We start from the raw sequence: 20652 nt of genomic DNA on the forward strand, positions 1-20652 counted from the left end.
ATTTTCATGTTAGATTTTTCCGTATTTCCATTAGGTTTCAGAATGGGTGTCCAAAACTGCAGTTCTAGATTCCATAACTTGAGTAACTGGACCCCAATTTTGAAGTGTGATACCTCTATGAGTTTGTGGTTGGATTCTCTAATGTTCTGCATTAAAATTGTACCTTTAAAAGATGGTCCAAATTTTAGCCCAATTTCATGTCTGATTTTTCCGAATTTCCAATGGTTTCCAGAAGGGGACCCAAAACTGCACTTCTAGATTCCATAACTTGAGTAATTGGACCCCGATTTTGAAGTGTGATACCTCTATGAGTTTGTGGTTGAATTCTCTAATGTTCTGCATTAAAATTGTACCTTTAAAAGATGGTCCAAATTTTAGCCCAATTTCATGTCTGATTTTTTCGATTTTCCAATGGTTTCCAGAAGGGGACCCAAAACTGCACTTCTAGATTCCATAACTTGAGTAATTGGACCCCGATTTTGAAGTGTGATACCTCATTGAGTTTGTGGTTGAATTCTCTAATGTTCTGCATTAAAATTGTACCTTTAAAAGAGGGTCCAAATTTTAGCCCAATTTCATGTCTGATTTTTTCGATTTTCCAATGGTTTCCAGAAGGGGACCCAAAACTGCATTTCTATATTCCATAACTTGAGTAATTGGACCCCGATTTTTATGTGGGATACCTCTATGAATTTGTTGTTGAATTCTCTAATATTCTACATTAAAACATATCTTGTTGGCGAGGGTAAAAAATTTAACCAATTTCATGTTAGATTTTTTTCGAAATTCCAAGGGCCTCCTGAATGGGAACCCAAAACTGCACTTCTAGATTCGATTACTTGAGTTATCGGATTCCGATTTAGACGTGGGATACGTGGTTGAATTCCCTAATATTCTACATAAAAATATTTATATTAAAAATGGCTCAAATTTTAAACTCATTTTCGTGTTCGATTCCAATACTTCTTTTCTAGATTTATAATCATGAAATTTAAAGTCATTGTATATTAGTAAACTCTAAATGGCAAATGCTTTTTGAATAACACAGATGTCAAATAAAGTTTCAAGCCCTCTTTTGTTTTGAAAGATATTTTTCCTTTAAGCTTGTATATAGTCCATTTGGGCACATGCTGTGTGATTGCAGATATACCCCAATGTGGGGCGAGAACATTTTTTGATATCATTTTTGAAATGTTTCCATTGATATCGGTAATACTTTCATATAGCAAGAAATATAAAAAAATTAAAACCTAACCAAATTTGAAAACTTGTATGGTTGCTGTCTCGGGAACCTTAGTGGTGTGGAAGAAAACAGAGATGGCCGTCAATCGCATATCGATATTTAGCCGTCGATGTTTTTCCATCCCTGGTCGAGTTGCATTTTGTTTATTTCATTTTTTGTCTCCTTCTTCTACTGGCAATTACGTTGGTACTATTTCCCACTTTTACTGGCACTTACGTTGATGTTATCTTCGTTTTTTACTGACAACGTGCTGTTGGTTAAAAAAAATATTTTTCAAAAAACTACGATATTTCAAGTAAAAATATCACGATATCGATATATACTTTTATTCAAGAAACATCTGTGTATTTTTCACATCCCTAAGTTGCATATTGTTTATTAAATTTCACCAATTGTTTATTTCATTGGACGAAGCAAAATGATTGAGGCGCGCACGCTGCACGACGAGTCGAAGTACCAGGAGTCTGGCCGGGAGATCTCGATGAAGGTGCTCCGAGGCGAGTACCGCCTGTTGCGGCGGAAACATGGCAGTACCGTGTGGCAGGTTTACCGGGAGGTAGTCCGCACCGATGGGGCCATCATCAATGGGTTCTATTTCTGTACGGGCTGCAAGCGCGTCATGCGATCATTCAACACCTCGAATTTGCGCACCCACAAATGCCATGTGGAGTACCTGCGGCGGCAGGATCCCAATGCTGGTACATTCTCGGATGTGGAGCCCTCCGTCCAAGAAACACAAGAGGTATGCCGTGCGGCACTTCCCTGATAAGTCCCAGATAAATCTGATTGACATGTTCATTTCCAGGAAGCTGATCTTCCGCCGGAGCGCCGCATAACCTGGAACAATTTCAAGCCATCGGAGTGGTCCTTCCACGCAACCGAGCTGCTCCTTCAGCTCTGGGCAGCCAACTGCGTCGATTTGCGGGATTCCCGTCGCCGGGTCAAGGTTATCTGGAAAATGACCGGTGAAATGAAGTCACTTCACTTCACTTTCACGGAAGTCAAGAACAAAATTGATGATATGGCCCAACGCTATAGGTAAGAAACAGATACCACTATAAAATTCTAATTATGTAAATGAATTGAGTTTTTATATATTACTTAACTTATTAATAAATAATCATCTTTCTTAGGCGAGAAGCCCACTTGGAAAAAACAACCGGAGAGCCATCCCAGTGGGAATATTTCGAGACCCTAAACTTGATATTTAATGCCGAAAAGAATCTAGTGGAGGAAAAGCCTAGAAAATCGGATAACTCTGGAAATGAATCCACCAAAATAAGCGAAACTAATTCGTTTTCCAGTCAACATAATGAATCCTTGAAGGAAAAACATTACTCCAAGGAGCTAAAAGCCGGGACACTTAAGAAGGATAGCTTTGACCTAGGCGAGGACCAAGATGACTCCCAAGATGACGTGGACGAACTTCGCATTCTGAAGGACAACATTATTAGAGAAATAGAAGAAGAATCATCAACTGTACATTCTCAGGAGAACTATGAGGAGGAACTCGACCAACAGAACTCTACGATCGAAGAAATGAAGAGAACTAAACGCAAAAGAACCGCTAGACTTATGGAAATAGAGGAGGAAAAACTGATCATAGAACGAAAAAAATGTAAACTGATGAAGTTTTTTGTGCGTGAGATGTCGTCGTTCCATAAAGACTTCATGGATTTACTTAGTAGTTCTAAGTAAGCCTCATAAATATGTTTCTAAAATTTGAGTGAGCCGCCACACAATAAGATTCTTGATATGTTTAAATATATTTAATTATTCATACCTCATTTGTTACTTACAAAACGCACGTGAATTAATTTCAAAATGTCCGACAAACTAAGAAAATCACCCCCAAAAGTAATCAATCGGCATGGCAGTGTTGAATTTGGCAGTGGCTCAATATAATAACTTAAGATAATGTCGATATGCGAATAAAAAACCTAAGATTTTAATTGAAATAAAATGCCCCTTAATTTGAATTCCTTTCTAGAGAGTATTATGATTTTAGTAAGTTTGCTAAAAAGTAACAATATTTTAATACTTTAGAATTTAGGTGAGAAAATCGAAGAACTATATCATTTCATGGGAACTATCTTTATATTTATATTAAAATCTTCGGAATATACGGCTTCTGTAAAATGCGTATGATCAAAATTGCATAATATGGTTAATGCTGCAAGAAAATTCAAACTTAGGTTTCCAAAGTAATCTTCTTTTCCTATTTTGATTAAATTTATTGGTAAGATAAACAATCTTAATTATAAATATATTTATAAATGAATTTTACTTATAATTTATTAAATTAATTTTCTTTTTATTCTGGCGTGTCCATTTCGATTATATCCGTTATCGAAAATGGCCCGCCAGTGATGCCACCTGGTTTGCCACTCCGGCTGTTTGTGTTTTTGCTATGACCATTAGGATTCCTAGGCGAAATATGTTTATAATCAATGCCCCCGAGGAGGAGGAGAAGTGCACCGAGGCGCAGCTGGACATCCTGCTCAAGATCAACACCGGGGAGTACCGGCTGGTGAAGAAGAACAAGCGGAGCTCCGTGTGGAACGTCTACCGGGAAATAGCCCGTTCCGATGGGACCAAGCTGAAATGGCGCTACTTCTGCATCGGCTGCAAGCGTGTGATGCAGTCCACGGGCGGCACCACCTCCAACCTGCGCATCCACAAGTGCCATGTGCGGTACCTCAAGCAGAATGCCCATCTTACCGACGGGAGTCTCTCTTATAACCACGCCCCCGCGCCCACCGCCGTTCCACAGGCGCCGCGCAGCCAAAAGTCGACCCCCAAGCGTCCTCCTTCCTATGCCACCCAGTGTGAGAGACTGTACGAGGTCACCATGGATCCGCTCAACCAGTACAGCGATGTGGAGGACGAAATGGAAGTTCATTTGGAGGAGGAGAGTGCCGTGGAGCAGACTGTAAGTGGGCTGTTGGATACTGAAACAAATCATATTCTGAAATCACCTTAACTTTCAGCCGGATTCGGAGCGTGATCTGGAATCCTCTAAAGCCCGACCCCTGCTGAAGCTATTTTCCGAGGAGAATCTGTCGGTTGAACCAGAACCAGAGCCGGAGGAAGAGGGCGAAACGGCGGAGACGGAAGAGCACAACATGCTGCCCATTGAGCTGGACCCATCGGACATCCAGCACACCTCATCGGGCTCCAGGCATGTGGCAAGCGAGCCCAAGCCCATGGACAGCGGCTTCCTGTTCGACGCCAGCGCCCTGTCCGAAGCGGAATCCTATGCCAAAGCCTGGGCCCACGCCTTCCTGCGCCTGAACGAGGAACAAAAGTTCTATGCCAAGCGCTCTATTGATGAGCTACTTGTTCTGGGTCGGCTGGAGCGATTGAACATTTCGACCGTCACATCCTTGACCACCAACCTGTAGCACCCAGCCGCGCCAATACCACTTAAATTAGCCTAAGATTATAGCTTATAACGCAGATTAAATAATTTGCTCAACTAATGTTCTTTGTTTTTAAGAAATGGATGAAAAGGTATGCTCCTAATTGATTTTCATATATTTTCTACCAGAAAAAAACAATATAAGTTGTAGATTTTTAAGCTGGATATTAAAGAATTTTGAAGATGTTTGGAATTCATTAGAAACTTTTCAAATATTTTGATCCGAATACTTTTGTCTACACATACCAAACATTTTTCAAATCTAAGAAATTTTTAAAATGCTATTCAGTAAAATGAGTAAGTGGGGTATAAAATCTTACAGTTCCCACACAATAATTAAAAAACCAAGCCATCTGTTTTTCAATTTTTTTATTTTTTCCAATACGTTTTTAAAGTTTTTTTTTACTTTTCTTTTGTTGCCATCTTGCATTTGTTGTATATTTTTGCTTTGCTTTTACAGTTTTTTTTAGTTTGTTTGCTGTGAATTACATATTTCTCTCTCACTTAAGTTTGTTTGCTCTGCTTTGCTTTTATATTTTTTGATACATTAAGTGGGGCCTTGCTTCCGTCTGATTCTTGAATTTCTCGGTTTAGGATGATGTATAAATGGGACAAGATTGTGTGTGGGTTTTCGTGTTTAATGTTGATCTTTAATACGAGAAACTTAGAGTTATGGGTTCGCTTAACGCACAACGTAACAACGTTCGAGAAGGGTTTCAAGAATAAATAAAATTTTGTTAATAATCATTAAGGTAAATGGTATATACCGGCGCTGTCTAAATTGCATGGCGTATTTGAATTTATTTTTGTTTTTGCTGTGGTTCAATGAATACAATTCGACTTTTTATGCAATTTTTGACGGCCAGTCATGATAGAAATTGGTTTTTTGAATTTGATATACATTTTCATGTTGCTGTTGTTAGATGTTGGATGTATTAGATTTACAATTCGTTCTGCTGCCCTCCGAAACAAAACAAAAAGCAAACAAACCGAAAAAACGCGGCGGCTCATTTGGCAAAGTGCTGCAATATTCGCTGGTGTTGTTGCTTCATTTTGCAGTAATTGCTGCTGGATGTTGATGTGCTGCTGCTGCGACTGTTGTTATATGCTGCTGCTACTGCTACTGCTGATGTTTTACGACGGTTCGACGGTCCTTTCTATGCAGTGCTCTCTGTAGTTGTGTTTTGCAGCTCTTGAGCGCCGTTCTAGGGTTTTTGTGTGGGGATAGCGAGGGGTAGAAATCATAATGATAAGTCAACTTAAAATTGTGAAAATTCAAAAGTAAAATGCAGTTTTCTGTTTTACATTAAATGTGTGTTTGTGTGTTTGTTAGCCAATTAGTTACAGGTGACTAAAATAAAAGAATATTATACCCAAAGCCTCTAGGTTAGTTATGTGTTAAGTTTTCTCCGCTTTTCGCTGTTTTTCTGCTTTTTGTGTGGGTGCGAGTGGCTGTGGTTGTTGTTAGTGGTTAATAATGAACGCATCAGTAATGCATTTAGTTCGTTTTTAAGACCGCCACCATGTTATTATCGTAGACCTTGTTGCTATGGCTGCCGATGGTTGTTGCTGATGTTTACTAGTTAGATGTTGTGTTATCGTAGTTTTGCTTTGGCGAAGATGTTTCAGTTGTTTCTGTTGTGGTGATTAGTTCATTACCTGCTGTGGCTGCTGCTCCAAACCACCGCCAGGGCCATTTGGTTTCCTATTCTGGCGACGTGGACGTGGCTGTTGAGGGCGTGGCGGTCCCTGGCCTTGAACTGCAGAGGAGAACATGGTATTAGCTCAAGAATAATATGGAATAGTTAAGCATTTTCTACTCACTGTACTCTCCGCCATCGCGGCGTGGTGGCGGTGGTCCGTTGTTGTAGTTGCGTCGGAAGAAGCGCCTCTGGGGTCCGCCTGGTGGGCCGCCACCGCGACGCGGTCCCTGACCCTCGCCTCGCTGCAGTCCCTCGGGATTCTGGTCGTGAACGCCAGGCTCGGCGCTGCTGCCATCACCGCCGCCCAGACCGCGTCGCGGTTGGCGCGGATAGTAGTTGTTGTAACGCCGGGGGCCACCGGGAGCTCCGCCGGGTGGTCCTCGGGGGCCACCTCGAGGTCCTCCGGGCGGTCCACCGGGTGGGCCTCGGCGGAAGTTCTGACGGGGCTGGCGCGGGCCGGACTGAAGCTGCTGCTGCTGCTGGCCGTCGACGGACGGCGGTGCCTGCTGCTGCTGCTGTTGGGCCGGCGACTCCAGCTCCTCGCCTTCTTCGCCATCCTTGCGGCGGTTCTTCTTCATCCAGGGACGGAAGTTGCGGCGCTTGTCTGCCGCGAACTGGCTGCCCCGCACAGGCTCGCCGGACGGACCGGTCACGTTGGCCGCCTCATTTCCCTTCTCGCCAATGACCACGTCGAACTCAACGACCTCACCGTCGCCCACCGAGCGGACTGCCTTCTTGGGGTTGTTCCGGGCAATGGCGCTCTGGTGCACGAAGACGTCCTCTTTGGTGTCGTTGCGGTTGATGAAGCCGTAGCCGCTCTTCACGTTGAACCACTTGACGGTGCCGGTGACTTTGGTGGCTGCAATGGTAAGGATAGAAAATGTGATTACTCTAAATGGTTGGTGGAATAGTTTGGGCGAAAAATTTATTGAGGCTGTTGTTCAAAACTAGTTCGTTGAATAGAGTTAAAAGAAAGCTAAAAAACATAGTGTTATTTTAAAGTAATGAGAATAAAATTTGTTTAAGGAATTTCCTAAACAAAATATAAATAGCATTAGTTCCATTATACTTAATATTGCGCAATAAACAGATTTAAATTATACAAACTGGGAGTAAGTGGCAACACAAACCTAATTTGCCTTTTTATGGTCTTTAAAGCGTAAGATAATCCCAAATTTAAACAAACAATAAATTGCTGATTAGCAACAGTCAACAAATGTAGTTTTAAAAGAATATACTTATAGAAAATACCGTCGAAATAGATGGTTGCAATTAATGTATGTACTTTTATATTGCATTTTAAATAAAGTAATTGTTTACAACATTAGAATTCTTTGAGTTATGGTAATGTAATTAAAGATCATACGGTTTAGAATCAGAACTTTGACACGAATAGATGACAAACTTAGGGATGAAGGGCAAAATGCATTATAATCAAACTAACCTAAACGTAGCTTCTAAACTCATTGAAGAGTGTAAAGATATGGTAATTTCGACCATAAAAAAGTTTTATTACCACAAATTTCGGTGTAAAAACCATCGTGACTGGGGTTACTACAGTTTCGAAAACACATCTACATAATACATTGAAGGAGGGGATAATATGGCATTATAACGGCAGTTATTCCAAGACAGATTGGCAACATTGGCTGCATTATTAGTCTCGTGTTTTGGAATCGCCTTAAAGCCAGGTGTGCGTATGTCTGTGCGTACAAATAGATGTACCAAAACAATGGACACACACACCCGCACCGGCTGTCTGCCGTCTCGCTCGCACTCGTGATGCGCGCGCATTAACAAATTGGGTTGCCCTGGCTGTGTCTGTATGTGTGTGTGTACGTCTATGGGGGGATTCTTAGTGGGGGAGGAGTGGTGAGGGGCGAGCAGGGGGTGGATGGGTGGGTGGGCGGTTGTATAGACAGACGACCGGCAAAAGGCAGAATTTTCAATTTGGTTAGCCGGCGGCGCGAACATTCGTGCATATGTACATGCGTTGCCTTTGGCCGCACAAAATGGCCGACGCGCGTATATTTTAAGACCCAAACACACACGCACACACACGAACGCAGGGAGGCATGTTTCTTCGTTCTTTTTTTCTTCTCCTTTTTTTTCGAATGCTATTTTGGTAGCAGCCGCCATGTGTTTCTCGCATATGAATGAAATGGGTTGGGATTTGGTTGTGAGTTCGAACGATGGATTCCCATCCGATCGTATCGTATCCTTACCGATGACTTCCTTGGGCGGCGGAGCGGGCTTGCCCTGCAGCTCCTGATCGAGTTCCTGCAGCTCCTGCTCGATCTCCTGCTCCTGCAGATTCTGCTGCTCCGGCTGCTGCTGTTGCTCCGGGATCAGTGGCTTACTCTCCGCATCGGCCATCGTTCTGGCGCAGTTGTTATGTGTGCTATGGGTGTTCTTAACGGAAAAGCGGGAAAAACGAGGCTGTTGTTGTTGGTGGTGGTCGCGAGTGCCGCACACTAGTTATCCGTCTGCCCGTCTGCTGTTCGTCGGGTTCTCTGGCACTCAACTCTCAGCTGCCACTAACCACTTTGGATGTTGTTTGTGAGTGTGATCTTAAAACACTCGCCACTCGCAGGGTTTTCTTTGCCTTAGCGATTCTATTTTGTTCGCAAGCTCCGGAAGTGAAACATGACAGCCGGAGGCAGGGTTGCTTGCAGGGAGTGATCGATAGGTGCTATCGATTGGGGTGCTACCAGTGGTATCTGTGCTGTTAAGCGCAACAGAGCCGTTCTGTTAAACAGCCGTTAAATTTGAATTCAAATGTAATTTTAAATCATCTAAGAGCATTTTGCATATTAATTTGACTTTCTACTTTATGAAATTGTATTTTAACTTTGTTAATTTAATACTATTTCATTATTGTTTTTTAAATAGAAGTTGGTTTCTTTTTTATTATATCATTGTTAGCATTTGGTTACATTTTGGTTTTTTTAAACAAAAGTAAGTTTTTCAATTTTAGCTAAACAGCAATAAACATTATAAATATAATATTTTAAGCATTTGGTTTGTAAATTAAAATGAATTTAACAAATAGTATATTACAAGGCAGTACTGCGCTCATCCTGCATCCTTAGCCTCCTCCATAGCCAATGCGCCTGTTCCAGAGCAAATCCCAAGCAACTGATTCCAATCCCCACTGACCAGAGGTAGAAGGCGCCCTGGAGGATGTCCAGAGTGAGCACCACCCGTTTCTTGTGACGCACTGCCGCTTCGTTGGAGGCTGGATCCGTGTCCGTCTGGTCGCCCAGATCCTCGTAGAACTCCTCGGCATTCGGCGATGTTCCGTCCCGGGTAATCAGATCCATTTGCCGCCAGTGCTCAAAGAAGCCGTGTTCATGGAACTTACTGAAGAGGTACTCGAACCGATGCAGGAAGGGAGATCCTCTGGGCAGAATGTAGGTGCATATCATAGAGCGCAGGTACTCCTTGACGATGTGGTAGGCGGGTCGCTCCGCCTGTGAGTTGTAGGTGAGGGCCAGGAAGTCCCGGGCGTGGAAATCCCGCATTATAAAGGCACCTTTGCGATCCCTCCGTATGACATGAAGTTGGTAGTAGGAGGTGGTCACGCCCAGGGGCAATTGGTGACTCCGGTTCTCTAGCAGACCATATTGGTGCTTCGTCAGGGCGGGCCGCACTGCATCATACATGGTGTTCACCGCATAGATGTGTACATCTAAGTGGGCCAGACCCTCCACCTGGTCCACCTGCTCCTCGTAACTAGGAAGCACGAATCTGGACTCCAGTTTGGCAAAGTAGATGGTGGTCAGGACGTAGCTGAAGAGGATCCAGCCCATGAGGAAGGTGCGCATCGAACTGAAGGAGGAGAGTCTTGCGGCCGGCTCACCCACATGGGTTTTGCCAAACATCTCGAGGATCTCGTACCAGGTAGCCTGGAACTGGGTTACCCCTCGGCGGGGAATCCCCTTCTGGAGCCGCTGCATCACCCAGAAAACCAGCACCACCACCAAGAGGGTGAGCAGGAGCAGGTGCCACACAGATCGCCGGAAAACGCGCACGAAGATCAGGTATTCCGGCTGAACTTCGGAGGCGGGAACCACCAGGTAAAGTACTCGTCGGGTGTGGGGATACAGCACCTCCACCTCGGGCCAAATGCAGTCGAGCACGAAGCGGGAGTTGGGTGCAAAGTGGGTCTGACCACCCACTATGTCTTTAACCACCCCGGAAAAGTTTCCTCCAGGCAGGCAACGCCCATAGGACTCATTATCAGATGGTAGGACATAGGTAACCGAGGCATTTAACATCTGGGCGGCCACTTGAGCTGCCACTCCATCCACAGCCTTGTAGCCAGCAGTCTCGACTGGATCTTTGGGCACCGCCATCAGAGGGTCCGTGAACATGGAAAATCGCAGCGGGTAACCCATTAAGTTCTTCGTCTTAAAAGGGTAATATATATCCTCTCCGTCTAGCTGGACTACTTTTAGACCTCCCACTGCAAACGGATCAAAGTCGAAGATCCCATTATCCTTATGGGTTATAGCCAATCCGTAGAGCAGTTTCTTGGACCAACTGCCTTGAAAAAGTCGTAGTAACTGATTTCTCTCAGCATCAGGCCAAATAAACAGGTACTTATGTAGGTGCTTTCGTGGCTGGCGGGGATTTAACATCTCCAGGATGCGGCGAACCAAGGAATCCCCTTTTCCTCCCGCTGGAATTTGGAAGATGCTTAGGCTGTCCGTGTTTCGCAATGGTTCTACTTCATGTGCCTCGATGTTCCTGGTGACCATGGGTAATCTACTGCCCACGCATTGATATAACTCCAGTTCCAAGGCTGGGTGCTCCCCATGAAAGGACGAAGGACAGCTGGTACAGCGATACAGATAGGTCACCTGGACATTCTGCTTCACGGCTATGCGACAGGCAATCTCGGCCAGGGACCAAATCCCAGGCAGAAATATTAGGAGCAGAAAAACGACCAAAGACTCCATGTTCCAGAAGGCAACTGGCCAGGAGAATTCCTTATCGAAGACCCCGACATGTGGATACATTTTCCCTAGGGTGCCGTAATCCCCAATTAGGGATAACATTGCGTGAGAAGTTCATTAGCTGACTTTTCTTGGGGTTTGTAATCGAGGAATTTACTTAAAAGGAACGGTTTTTAGTTCCAGAAAAGTTTCATCGCTTAAACACTTTGACTTTGCTAACGAAACCATCATGTTTATAATAATTTCAATGGCACCTCAAACATCAATCTTTTTTATTTCTATCTGAAATACTCCCTAGCAACAAATCACCTGAACTATGTTATGGGTTAATGTTAATGTAGACTTAAACATGGGTACAGATAAGGTGTTGTTTGTTCTGAATCTGCTTAGTCGGTTCTAATCGGGTGAATCATAAAAACATTTAAAGTCATTGTGAAAGACGCAGCAATATTTACTTTGATTAGGCGAATCTTATAATGCCCTTCAAATCGGAGAAACTATTCTTTCGAAAGTATTTTTGTGTTTTTCTTGTATTCATTCAAACCTACAGTTAGCCTTGATTTGAACTTCAGTTTTCTATCAGATCTTTCGAGTAACCCAACAAAATCGTTGTCAAATTTCTAAATTTTTACCAATTTAAAAATTAATACCAAAATTCGAAGTATTAAAACCATGGATAGCACTCCGCCTTTCAATCAACCAGTAAGTGGCTTTATATATTAAAATCTTTAGAACTTATTTCTATATATTTCCATAGTTCTATAACACCTGTGAGATGTATCCACGCCGCAGGACAACGGAATTCTATAGATCTCCGGAGCCAAGAGCATCGTGTCAAAGTCGAAGGCCAGAGCACCCGAGAGATGTGCTGAACGTAACCCCCGACCAAAATCGGGAGGTCGCTCGCCGATTGCCACGGATTCAGCCTTCCAATAACTCTGATAGTAATGTTCTTCGTAATGGTTATTTTTCGTAAATTCAGGTTCTCATAAAATGTTTTATAATATATTTATCAGTTTAAAAGAACGTTTATAGACTTCTATAAAAATGTGGGGACTTCTAGAATAAAGGTAGAGTAAATTGCAAAGCATTTGAAGATCTGTTTTGGAGAATGGTATACCGTTATGTTCTGGATTGGACTATGGGTCTTTCGATGGTCCTTTGTTCTTTGTTGTCTACCCGAGCTGTTGTTCCAGCAACATGATTAATGCTCCGTGTTTTGCCATTTGGAATATTTTTAGCATCGGTTGATAATGATGCGCCCGATCACTTGGCGACCCGGCAAACAAAGCCGATTGCAGGCTTATCAGGTGTTATGCATAGTAACACCTTAATCGACAGGTGATCCCTTTGCAATGTAATTCTAATCGCTTTTTAAATGGGTTGAAGAAGAGGGCCCGTCACCTGTTGATGAGTGGAAAGCAACACAATCATCTATTATAGATTTTAGAAAAGAAAAGTCATCACACAGGAAAAAATTAGGGCTTGTTTTGGTAGTGCTAAAAAATGTTTATTGGCTCTGTAAAAGATTTTAATAAATTAAAGTTAATATCTAAATATTAGTGACTTATTTAGAACCTTTAAAAAGGGAAACCTTAAAAAAGAAAAGTCACCACAATTAAAACAATTAAGTTCATTTTGTATTTTTGATTCAAGATGTATATATAACCAAGTTAATATAATTGGTATTTAAAAAAAAATTCAAAAGTTACAATGATATATATTGTTTAAGACTTCTTTGACAAACAGGCAATGTTCTGGGATGTTAAATAAAACATCCTCTGAGAAGATCTCTCAGATATCATTTGAAATAGAACGCGATCTTCAAGGTGCCTTTGGATCCCAGTGCCGAAAACAAAGTTCTTTAGTATATATGTTATTCTTGAATTTAGATAATGTCTTTTGGCAGGAGAATGACTTTGCCTAATCGGAGGTCTTATCGCCTGCAATTATGGATGCAGCATTGGATCAGCGAGTTTCGGGTTCCCGGGGTCGATTAGATCCGGCGGAGGAGTGTCAAGGCTACGGATGCGATCGGTCGTTGGCCGGATTGCAATCTTCGTATCGCAGAAACCCAGAACCCCAGGGGTATAAATATGGGGAGCGATCACTGCAGCAGTACGATTCGAATCGATTCGACAAGATGAAGTCGTTCACGGCGATCGCAGTTGTTACGGTGGCTCTGCTCGCCGCTCTGGGTGGCCAGGCCAAGCACCTGGACTCTAAGGTGGCTGACAAGGACTTTCTGGTGAAGCAGCAGTTCGTCTTCCAGATCCTGCAGCATCTCTACCAGGACGATGTCTACAGCACCCCCTTCGCCGCCAGCTACGTGGAGTACAAGCCGTGGGAGCATGTGGCCGACTATGTGCATCCGGCCCAGCTGGAGCACTTCTTCGAGCTGTGGCAGCACCAGCCCTTCAACGACGAAAAGACGTGGTCGGTGATGTACGAGAAGCACGAGGAGTATGCGGTGGGTCTGGTCCGCCTGTTCTACTTCGCCAAGAACTGGGAGACCTTCCAGCACGCCGTCTTCTGGGCCCGTCAGCACGTGAACAAGCAGCTCTTCGTCTACGCCTTCACCATCGCCACTCTGTTCCGCGATGATATGCAGGGAGTGGTCCTGCCGGCGCAATACGAGATCCACCCCTGGAGCTTCTTCGACAGCCAGGCTCTCGAATGGGCCGAGCACTACAAGATGCACGGCTTCCACCATGTCAAGCAGATGGACAACATCTACAATGTTGTCATTCGTGCCAACTACTCCAACGCCCATGGCTCCCTGAACTACGATCACGATTTGGCCTACTACCTCGAAGATGTTGGCTTCAATGCCTTCTACTACTACTTCAACCTGGACTATCCATTCTGGACCAAGGGCGGCGATGAGCATGTGCTGAACAAGGATCGTCGTGGTGAGCTGTACCTGTACGTCCACTGGCAACTGCTGGCCCGTTGGTACCTGGAGCGCCTGTCCCACGATCTCGGCGAGGTCCCTGCCTTCAACATGTACGTTCCCGCTGAGACCGGCTATGCCAGCAACCTGCGCTCCTACTACGGAGTGCCCCAGTGGCACCGGGAGAACCACCACAGCTTCTACCATGGCAACAACTACGAGAACATCGAGCACGTGGAGATGTACACTCAGCGCGTGATGGACTGGATCCACAAGAACGAGAAGTTCGACATGGAGACCGTCAACATGCTGGGCAACATCATCCAGGGCAACATGGACAGTGTGGACAAGAAGTTCTACGGTAGCCTGGACAAGCTCTACCGCTTCATCGTGAATGAGGGAGAGCACTACGCCAACGGTGTGGAGAGCTTCCCCAAGTTGTTCATGCACTACGAAACCTCCATGCGGGATCCCATCTTCTACGAGGTGTACAAGACCCTGGTCAGCCACTACTGGCATCTGATGGAGACCTATCCGGAGTACAAGAAGAAGGACTACTACTACGAGGGCGTCCAGATCGATGCCGTCCACATGCCCGAGAGCCTGACCACCTACTTCGAGTACTTCGACTCTGACATCAGCAATGCCGTGAATGTGGAGCCCCACCAGGAGGGAGCCACCGATGCCCTCTACACCTTCGGCCGCAACTCCCACTACAAGGGAGCCAGCTACGTGATCAAGGCCCGCCAGCAGCGCCTCAACCACAAGCCCTTCGAGTTCACCCTGGACGTGACCGCCGACAAGGCCCAGGAGGCCATCGTCAAGGTCTTCATCGGACCCAAGTTCGATGAGCACGGACACGAGATCCCTCTGGAGCACAACTACCAGAACTTCTTCGAACTGGAGCACTTCAAGGTCCATCTGGAGGCTGGTGTTAACCACATCAAGCGCGCCAGCGGTGACTTCTCCTTCTGGGTGAACGATCGCACCACCTACCTGGAGCTCTACCAGAAGCTGATGGACGCCTCCAACAGCGACTACAAGTTCAAGCTCGACCAGTCGGAGGCCCACTGCGGTGTGCCCAACAGGATGATGCTGCCCCGCGGTAAGAAGGGCGGCCAGATGTTCCAGTTCTTCTACATGGTCTACCCCTACCATCAACCCGAGGTGGCCCAGTTCACCGGCTACGATCCCGTGATCAGCTGCGGAGTGGGACACGGTTCCCGCTACGTGGATGCTCTGCCCTTCGGATTCCCCTTCAACCGCCCGGTGAAGCACGACTACTACTTCGATGTCCACAACTTCAAGTTCGTCGACATCAAGATCTTCCACCGCGACGAGCACACCAATGTGGTCTAGATCCTAGACCCTTGGCCCCAGGAACACGAAAGTTACGAATCTTAAACGACTACGATCACCAACGAACCAACGATATTGATTCCTTATATGTTATCTCTTAATCTCATCCACTTCCCCCCATAGAAGCCGTAATTTAACTCAGTTTTCCCTTAACTTGTCAGTCCACCTTGTGACCATTCAACAATAAACGTATCTTAACAACAAGTTTACCTGTTTTCCCTTCTTTTACATAATATTATCATATTATTTTCTGAACACGTTTGTAAAACACTTCTTCAACGCATAAGTCAAGATAGTGCACAGAGTAATTTATTTTTAAATAGTTCCCTTTTTTTTCAAGTGTAATAGGTGAATAGGTATTCCAACGGATTTTCTAGACCACTATAGAGTTGCCAACTCGATTTCTAGACACCAGGAACCAGTTCGACTGGAACCAGAATTGCTGGTTCCGAACCACTTGCCTCCAACAAAGGTAGCAACAATTGTTTTGTTTTCCCCCAAAAATGAGCTGGCGAGACAGTCTCACCAGCATTCCTGGCACGGTGGCCCAGTTGATCAACGAAAGTGCCAGCACCCTGATGCACGTCTCATCCTCGCTGGGATCAACAGTTGGCACTGGGGGCTCCAGTGGACCTGGGTCAGAGGGCGGGGGCTCCGAGGAGAATGGTCCACAGGGCGAGTACAGGGCGCTGCCCATTCCCGCCTCCCTCGTGCGCGAGCAATGGCGCCTGATCTTCACCAGCGATGCCAATATCCAGGACCTCCAGGCGGCCATTGCCCACTGCAGGGATCTCGTCCTGCTGAGCGAGGAACTCAGCGAAGAGCGAAGATGGCTGGTGCGGCACCTGGTGGATCTGCGATACTCGCTGCAGGAACTGGAGGAGGCCCAGGAGCAGCAGTCTCTGTCCTCAGACATGGTCGTGATGAACGCCATCCGAGCGGTGGTGGGTCATCATTTTGTGCCCCACCATCCGCACCACGGCAAGCGGAGTCGCCTGCAGGCAGCCGCCAAGAGGAACTACTGTGACCACTGTACCACCATCATTTGGAGCGTGGTGCAGAACTCCTACGTGTGTAGCGACTGCGGCTTCCTCGTCCATCAAAAGTGCATCGATGGCGTGAAGAGGGTATGTGCCCATGTCCTGGTCTCCGAGCGCCAGCATCCCATCTCGGAGATCTGCCCAGAAATCGGATTGGCTGCCCAGGGATACAAGTGCGCCGAGTGCGGAACGATGCTAAATATAAGTATGTTAGCTTCTGCCTTTCTATTTTCCATTGATAAGAATTTTTTCCTCCAGAAAACACCTGGATTGAGCCACGTCTATGCGACTACAGTGGATTGTACTACTGCCCTCGCTGCAACTGGAACGACAGCAACTTCATACCAGCCCGCATTATCCACAACTGGGACTTTTCGCCACGTCGAGTTTCGCGCACGGCTCTCCAGGAGATCAGGTTATTCCTGAACAAACCCCTCATCCGTTTGGAGGAGGACAATCCTAAGCTGTTTGTGTTCGTGGAGAAGCTGTGTGCGGTGAAGAAATTGCGCCAGAATCTGGTGCACATGCGCCACTACTTGGCCGCCTGCAGGATCGCCAGTGATCTGAAGCTGGTGGATCAGCAACTGGGCGGCAGACGACATCTGGCGCAGTCCAATGAGTTCTATTCCCTGAAGGATCTCACGCAGGTGGAGTCCGGAGCCCTCACCGAATTCCTGCAGGCAGTTTTCAAGGCTTTCAATGATCACATAAGGTCCTGCCCCATGTGCCTCGCCCAGGCGTACATCTGCGAAATCTGCAGCAACAACGAAGTGATCTTCCCCTTTGACGACGGCTGCATCAAATGCGACCAGTGCAACTCCATTTACCACCGCGTTTGCCTCACGCGCAAAAATATGATTTGCCCCAAGTGCATTCGCATCCAGGAGCGGCGACTCCAACTGGATCGCATGAAGAGCTCTGAGGATGATGACGAAGTGGCCACCGATGATGAAGTGGCTCTTGCCGAATAACTGATACAATCAGAGCTCACTTGTAACTGTGCTGGTTTTTAATATGTTATCATATGTACATAAGATGTAACTACAAAATGTGTAACTACTATTACTATTAGATTTTATCTGGCGTTTTACTTATCTTTCTTCCCATACTTTTCCCGTTTGTGGAACTTTCTAGGATTTATGCCGTAAGCCTTCAATCGATCGTCTGTTATTCCATTGGTGCTATTGTTTATTTTGTTTTTCGCCTTGAAGTTATTCGTTTTCTTGGCTGGGAAGGGACCGCTCGCTTTTTGGTTGGATTTCTTGAAGGGATTGGCACCTGTTGCATTCTTGGGAGATTTTGTATTGTCTCCTTGGTTTTTATGAATTGGTGGCAGCTGTTGTCTCTGGTTGGGTTTTCCATTTTGTTTGTTAAACGGGTTATTTCCATTTGACTTTTCGGTTTTTATAGGGGCACCTTCCATGTTTTTGATAGTTTTGTTGGACTTTGTCTGTTCCTGTTTATTTGGAGTTTGTTTTTGGGTTTTTTTGAATCCATTTTCTGCATTTTTCGGTTCTTTTTTGTTATTTCCAAAGGTATTGTTGGGTTTCGTAATTTCTGTCTTCTGTGTGAAGGTCTCAGTTTCATTTTTAATCTTTTTAGAAAGTGGATCGTCCTCCTTTTTGATTTCCTCTGCCTGGTTGTCCTCTGTCGCTGGCTTGGGTTCCTCTTTTGGGACCAGTGGGGAACTGGCTGCTGCTGATGCGGCAGCCTTCCTCTTAAGACGTTTCCTCTTTGATTTAGATAAGACTTCCGTTGTGGCTTGAGAAGTTTCAGTTGGAACTGACGCTTCAGCTGGTTTCGTCTCTGGTGTCTCTTCTGCGGGCTGATCCTCATCATCAGATCTGTCAGGAAATCAAGTTTAAGTTCATACCTGTTCTTTAGTTAGCAATGCAAGTAACTTACCCTTCGCCATACAGGCTCTTGAATATCTTTCGCTTTAGGTCTTCGTTCTTGGCCTTCATCTTGTAAAGACGTTGCTCCTTTTTCTCTACATGTTCCGGCCTGTTTTGGACAGCTTTCTTAAGGCTAGCCCACTGGTTGAGCTCCTTGTTCTTGGCCAGCAAGATCTGCAGGGAAAACCACATAAAATATAGATTACCAAGAATTTGAAATGGATTAAACAAAAGCTACCTCTTCTATCGTCAGACCAAAATCATTCGGTGTGGTTTCCACATATTTAAATCTACACGGCTGATCTCCAACGATGTCCTCGCAGTCCATTTGGTAGTACTCGTCGATGTACTCACTGTAGGTCTTCTCGTCCTCGGGATTGAATGCCGGTTTCTCCGCCTGGATCATCTCCATGAAGCGATTCCGCCTGCCCTTGCGTCCTTTGCGACCGCGCGTGTTTTCGATAAGCTCTTGTTGAAGTTGCTGCTTAGACGTGGACGGATCGTAGTCACAGTCCATATTGAAGTCCTCGTCCTCGCAGTGTCCATCGTACTCTTCACCGCCCTCATTGGTATGCTGCCTGGGATCGTAGTTGTCCCAATCTTCCAGCACCAACTCGTCGATGTCCGAAGGGCATTCGGGCTTCTCCTCGCCCTCATCCACGTTGTAGTACTCATCGTCGAAGAGCTCCTGCATTCGACGATCGTGGGCCGCCGGATCGAAGTCCTCCTCGAGTTCTTCGTCCCGGAAACCGAGTTCATCGTTGCCCGTGACGGCTTTCAGTTTTCGTATCTTCTCCTCGATCTCCTTGCGCTTTATTTCCTTGATGAGGTCTAGTTCCTTCATCTTCTGTTGCTTCTCCTGTTCCTTGCGGTCCTTAAGCTCCTTGCGTTTTTCTTTCCTCTTGTCATCCGTGCGACGAATGGATTGTTCGATGGTGCGTGGATAGCGCTTGATAAAGTCCGCATCCGGTTCTTCAAAGCGGAAATTGTACTTGTGTTCAAACTCGGCCTGCTTCTCCAGTTCCTGCTCGTCCTCGGAAAGTGGTGCAGTTTCGCCAACGATCTCATCGTACGTGGGAATGGCGGACGCATCCGTGTTGGCATAGCCCTTGTTCAAGATGTAGTCCCTGAGGAAACTCTCGCCCTGCGTCAGCTTACTGCTGTTCCAGTACTGCTTTAGGGGTTCCAACTGCTCCTTGTCGGTTTGCTCAATTTCCTCCTGCTTTCCCGCCAACCACTTGGCAAAGTCCGCCTCCTCGGCAGCCGTTTGCTCCTTGGTCTTGCTGCGCTTCTTAAAGATACCGCCAAACTCCTCATCCTCGCCATCGTCCTCCTGGTTCATCACACTCCGGAACTCGGCCTTAAGACGCCTCTCCTCCTCCACGGCAGTGGGTGACTGGGCCCTCTGGAGTTCCTCTTGCTCCTTCTCCTGCTGCTCCTCATCTGAACTCTCGAACTTGCCATTGTGCTCGAGGATCACCTTTCTTTCGTAGTCCTTTAATGTAACCGGCTTAGTTTTCTTCTTTTTCTTTGAGGACTCCTCATCCTTGTCCTCTTCATCGCTGGAGGATTCATTAAAGAATCTCGCGTCCTTGTCGTAAATCCGTGGATCTTTACTCTTCAGCGAGGAAAGTGTCTTGAAGAAGTCCTGGTCGAATTTGGGGTCCACCTCGTCCTCCTCGGAGGACGAGCTATCGCTATCGAATTCCGACTCGGATACATCCAAGCCACGATCTTTATCTGAGGAATATTAAGTGATATAATTAAGAAATGGTCAGTGATCGTAAAACACGGTTTTTTAGTTTACATTTCTGTAGCAGCTCCTTTTTGCGCAGGATGTTGTAGGTCTTGGCATAGTCCTTGTTGGTGGACAACTGCAGGTCCTCCCCATCGTCATCGGATCCCTCGAACAGATTATTATTCATAATTTTGTTTATTTTCCCGGATTTTTTTTATAAACTTCCACACGTGTTTACGATAACAGCCGAATGTAAAGTAACATTATCGATGTTATCGCTAGAGATGTGCAAGTGAATATCGTAAATCAGAAAAGGATTTTTGAACCAATTTAACATTTTGAATTTAAATCATATCGCAAGATCAGGATGGTTGTCTTAATTATTAAGACAATTATAAT

The 20652-nt window shown here is 45.5% G+C and overlaps 8 protein-coding genes and 1 long non-coding RNA gene across 9 annotated transcripts; 5 read left to right on the forward strand and 4 right to left on the reverse strand.

Annotated features, from left to right (window-relative positions):
- Positions 1 to 1587: 1587 nt before the first annotated feature.
- Positions 1588 to 3222, forward strand: ssp (sunspot). The gene is made up of 3 exons (XM_017077885.4): positions 1588 to 1985; positions 2049 to 2281; positions 2377 to 3222. Exons 1-3 carry the CDS (start codon positions 1662 to 1664, stop codon positions 2939 to 2941), a joined length of 1122 nt encoding a protein of 373 aa, XP_016933374.3. The 5' UTR covers positions 1588 to 1661; the 3' UTR covers positions 2942 to 3222.
- Positions 3223 to 3601: 379 nt separating this feature from the next.
- On the forward strand, positions 3602 to 4725 carry LOC108012577 (uncharacterized). Its single transcript, XM_017077991.4, has 2 exons — positions 3602 to 4175; positions 4234 to 4725. The coding sequence occupies exons 1-2, from the start codon at positions 3654 to 3656 to the stop codon at positions 4645 to 4647; spliced, it is 936 nt and encodes a 311-aa protein (XP_016933480.3). The 5' UTR covers positions 3602 to 3653; the 3' UTR covers positions 4648 to 4725.
- A 293-nt stretch (positions 4726 to 5018) lies between these two features.
- yps (ypsilon schachtel) lies at positions 5019 to 9011 on the reverse strand. Its single transcript, XM_017077714.4, has 4 exons — positions 8593 to 9011; positions 6489 to 7226; positions 6324 to 6424; positions 5019 to 5869 (listed from the first exon to the last, which is right to left on the reverse strand). The coding sequence occupies exons 1-4, from the start codon at positions 8741 to 8743 to the stop codon at positions 5822 to 5824; spliced, it is 1038 nt and encodes a 345-aa protein (XP_016933203.3). The 5' UTR covers positions 8744 to 9011; the 3' UTR covers positions 5019 to 5821.
- A 412-nt stretch (positions 9012 to 9423) lies between these two features.
- Positions 9424 to 11331, reverse strand: Ir68b (Ionotropic receptor 68b). Its single transcript, XM_017077588.3, has one exon. The coding sequence runs from the start codon at positions 11329 to 11331 to the stop codon at positions 9424 to 9426; it is 1908 nt and encodes a 635-aa protein (XP_016933077.3).
- A 666-nt stretch (positions 11332 to 11997) lies between these two features.
- LOC108012772 (uncharacterized) lies at positions 11998 to 12418 on the forward strand. The gene is made up of 2 exons (XM_017078206.4): positions 11998 to 12030; positions 12086 to 12418. Exons 1-2 carry the CDS (start codon positions 12001 to 12003, stop codon positions 12302 to 12304), a joined length of 249 nt encoding a protein of 82 aa, XP_016933695.3. The 5' UTR covers positions 11998 to 12000; the 3' UTR covers positions 12305 to 12418.
- On the reverse strand, positions 12281 to 15916 carry LOC139352923 (uncharacterized). The gene is made up of 3 exons (XR_011603964.1): positions 15791 to 15916; positions 12449 to 12732; positions 12281 to 12387 (listed from the first exon to the last, which is right to left on the reverse strand). It is a non-coding gene; the product is annotated as an uncharacterized lncRNA (long non-coding RNA).
- Positions 13440 to 15784, forward strand: Lsp2 (Larval serum protein 2). Its single transcript, XM_017079273.4, has one exon. The coding sequence runs from the start codon at positions 13472 to 13474 to the stop codon at positions 15578 to 15580; it is 2109 nt and encodes a 702-aa protein (XP_016934762.3). The 5' UTR covers positions 13440 to 13471; the 3' UTR covers positions 15581 to 15784.
- A 90-nt stretch (positions 15917 to 16006) lies between the features above and the next one.
- Positions 16007 to 17696, forward strand: DEF8 (differentially expressed in FDCP 8 homolog). Its single transcript, XM_017079331.4, has 2 exons — positions 16007 to 16825; positions 16879 to 17696. The coding sequence occupies exons 1-2, from the start codon at positions 16084 to 16086 to the stop codon at positions 17589 to 17591; spliced, it is 1455 nt and encodes a 484-aa protein (XP_016934820.3). The 5' UTR covers positions 16007 to 16083; the 3' UTR covers positions 17592 to 17696.
- LOC108013453 (protein KRI1 homolog) lies at positions 17608 to 20519 on the reverse strand. Its single transcript, XM_017079330.4, has 4 exons — positions 20323 to 20519; positions 18754 to 20255; positions 18526 to 18689; positions 17608 to 18464 (listed from the first exon to the last, which is right to left on the reverse strand). The coding sequence occupies exons 1-4, from the start codon at positions 20438 to 20440 to the stop codon at positions 17708 to 17710; spliced, it is 2541 nt and encodes an 846-aa protein (XP_016934819.3). The 5' UTR covers positions 20441 to 20519; the 3' UTR covers positions 17608 to 17707.
- Between the last annotated feature and the right edge of the window lie 133 nt (positions 20520 to 20652).

This window comes from Drosophila suzukii, chromosome 3, assembly GCF_043229965.1.
Source record: "Drosophila suzukii chromosome 3, CBGP_Dsuzu_IsoJpt1.0, whole genome shotgun sequence".
In the NCBI taxonomy this organism is placed as follows: domain Eukaryota; kingdom Metazoa; phylum Arthropoda; class Insecta; order Diptera; family Drosophilidae; genus Drosophila; species Drosophila suzukii.